Genomic DNA, 2,131 nt, shown 5'->3' on the forward strand with positions numbered 1-2,131 from the left:
TGTGCCAACACACCTCAGAGACCACAGTCTAATGATGCCAAAAGGACAACATCATCTGCAAACACCGATGCCACCATAATGTCACTAAGCTGGACGCTCTCCAGACCTTCTTCACATCATTGTCAGCGTTGATTTTTGCCAAGAATCTGAACCCAGGTCTGACACTGGCTGCAGAGGGACTGAGTGGCTTGCAGAAGCCCCCTCCCCACATGAATACCTCTGGAGAACACTGCAGTTTGGGTGTGCTCCAACTAATGTGTTAAGGACTGTGTTGGGACCACCAATACTGTCAGCTCGCCAAGTGGCAGAGCCCCTAAAGTCCAGCTGGTCTTGAGCAGACATGTCAGATCATTCTTTATCACCTGTTTTTTTTGGATTGAGAAGACCCCCTTAATGTTTTTGTCCATCTTCCAACCCATCTTACCTTTCACCTCATGTCATCTTCACTGTGCACCTCTCTTTTCCCCCTGCGCTTCAACCATCTGTCCATCAGGCCTGCCAGCTGTCATCACCACCTGCCTGGCTCTGGGAACGCGCCGCATGGCCAAGAAGAACGCCATCGTCAGAAGCCTGCCCTCTGTGGAGACCCTGGGCTGCACCTCAGTCATCTGCTCCGACAAGACTGGCACCCTCACCACCAACCAGATGTGTGTAACTAAGGTGGGTTCATGTTCACAGGTGTGAGGTCTCTGAAAAGGAGAGCAGATCTAATACAGAGACTGTGTTTTTCCCCACGTTTTCATGCAGATGTTCATCATCGATAAAGTTGAGGCCGACAATGTTTCCCTCGGCCAGTTCGACATCTCTGGCTCAAAGTACACCCCTGAGGGAGAAGTGTAAGTGTCAAAGAGTAAAGAGTTCATGTTAAAAAGACACACACATAAAACAGTAACCCATTCTTGCAGAACAATATCTTGACTACATATTTTTGTCATTTTCTATTAGTACAAAGAATAACTTGTCTGTGAAGTGCGGACAGTTTGACGGACTGGTGGAGCTGGCTACCATCTGCGCTCTGTGCAATGACTCTTCTCTGGACTACAATGAGGTCTGCAGAGGATATTTTGTATGTTTACATGTAAAAGACAGATGAGGCTAAAATATACTCACTTTCTTTCTCTCTCTCTCGGCCCATGGTGCAGTCCAAGGGTATTTATGAGAAAGTGGGTGAGGCCACTGAGACAGCCCTGTGCTGTTTGGTGGAGAAGATGAACGTGTTCAACACTGAAGTGCGTGGTCTGTCCAAGGTGGAGAGGGCAAATACGTGCTGCACTGTAAGTCTGCAAAAGATCCCACAGCATATGCAATGTGTTGTCCTATACAAAGACATCTCACTAACACAGAAAACAGGTTCATGTGTCTCCAAAATAAAAGTTTTTGCTATTCTAAATTCATTTTAGTGGCCACATAGATTCAAGAAAGTGGCTGTTATCAATATTTTATCTGAACAATGGATCAAAAGAGCTGTTGAATGTAAAAAGACGTCACATGTTTCAGCACATTGTTGAGGACATACCAGACTCAACCTTGATTTTTGATCTTTTTCATCCAGTTCACTTCTTTTTCCTTCACTTTCTGGCAGGTGATCAAGCAGCTGATGAAGAAGGAATTCACCCTGGAGTTCTCCAGAGACAGGAAGTCCATGTCAGTTTACTGTTCACCTGCCAAGTCTGCCAAAGGCCCTGTGGGAAACAAGATGTTTGTCAAAGTGAGTGCGTGACACATAAGGGAACTATATAAGAAATATTGTGGCATTATAATAAAAAAGAATCACAAGAAATAGAGCCAAATATCTGTTCAACAAACACACACAAATGGTTGTCATTACTGTGTCATCAGGGTGCTCCAGAGGGTGTCATCGAGCGCTGCGCCTACGTCCGCGTGGGCACCACCCGCGTACCCCTGACTGGCCCGGTCAAAGACAACATCATGTCAGTCATCAAGGAGTGGGGCACAGGGCGCGACACCCTCCGCTGTTTGGCTCTGGCCACCCGTGACACACCTCTGAGGAAGGAGGAGATGAACCTGGAGGACTCAACCAAGTTTGTAGACTATGAGGTGGGTGACGGAGGACAGATAATGAAAATTGTTTTCTTAGCTGTGAGTGTCTCCACAGGACACTAAACTTTTT

General features: G+C 46.5%; 1 protein-coding gene across 1 annotated transcript; it reads left to right on the forward strand.

Annotated features, from left to right (window-relative positions):
- Nucleotides 1-378: 378 nt before the first annotated feature.
- Nucleotides 379-2,058, forward strand: LOC111654323 (sarcoplasmic/endoplasmic reticulum calcium ATPase 1-like; the record flags this gene model as incomplete). The annotated part of the gene is made up of 6 exons (XM_023405289.2): nt 379-660; nt 748-836; nt 946-1,048; nt 1,143-1,274; nt 1,583-1,708; nt 1,840-2,058. Coding segments are annotated over exons 1-6 (936 nt in total), but the record flags the coding sequence as incomplete, so codon positions are not given.
- Nucleotides 2,059-2,131: the final 73 nt, after the last annotated feature.

The sequence above is a fragment of the Seriola lalandi genome, unplaced genomic scaffold (genome assembly GCF_002814215.2).
Source record: "Seriola lalandi dorsalis isolate HSWRI2012SDOR001 ecotype SW California unplaced genomic scaffold, Sedor1 jcf7180001974613, whole genome shotgun sequence".
Classification (NCBI taxonomy): domain Eukaryota; kingdom Metazoa; phylum Chordata; class Actinopteri; order Carangiformes; family Carangidae; genus Seriola; species Seriola lalandi.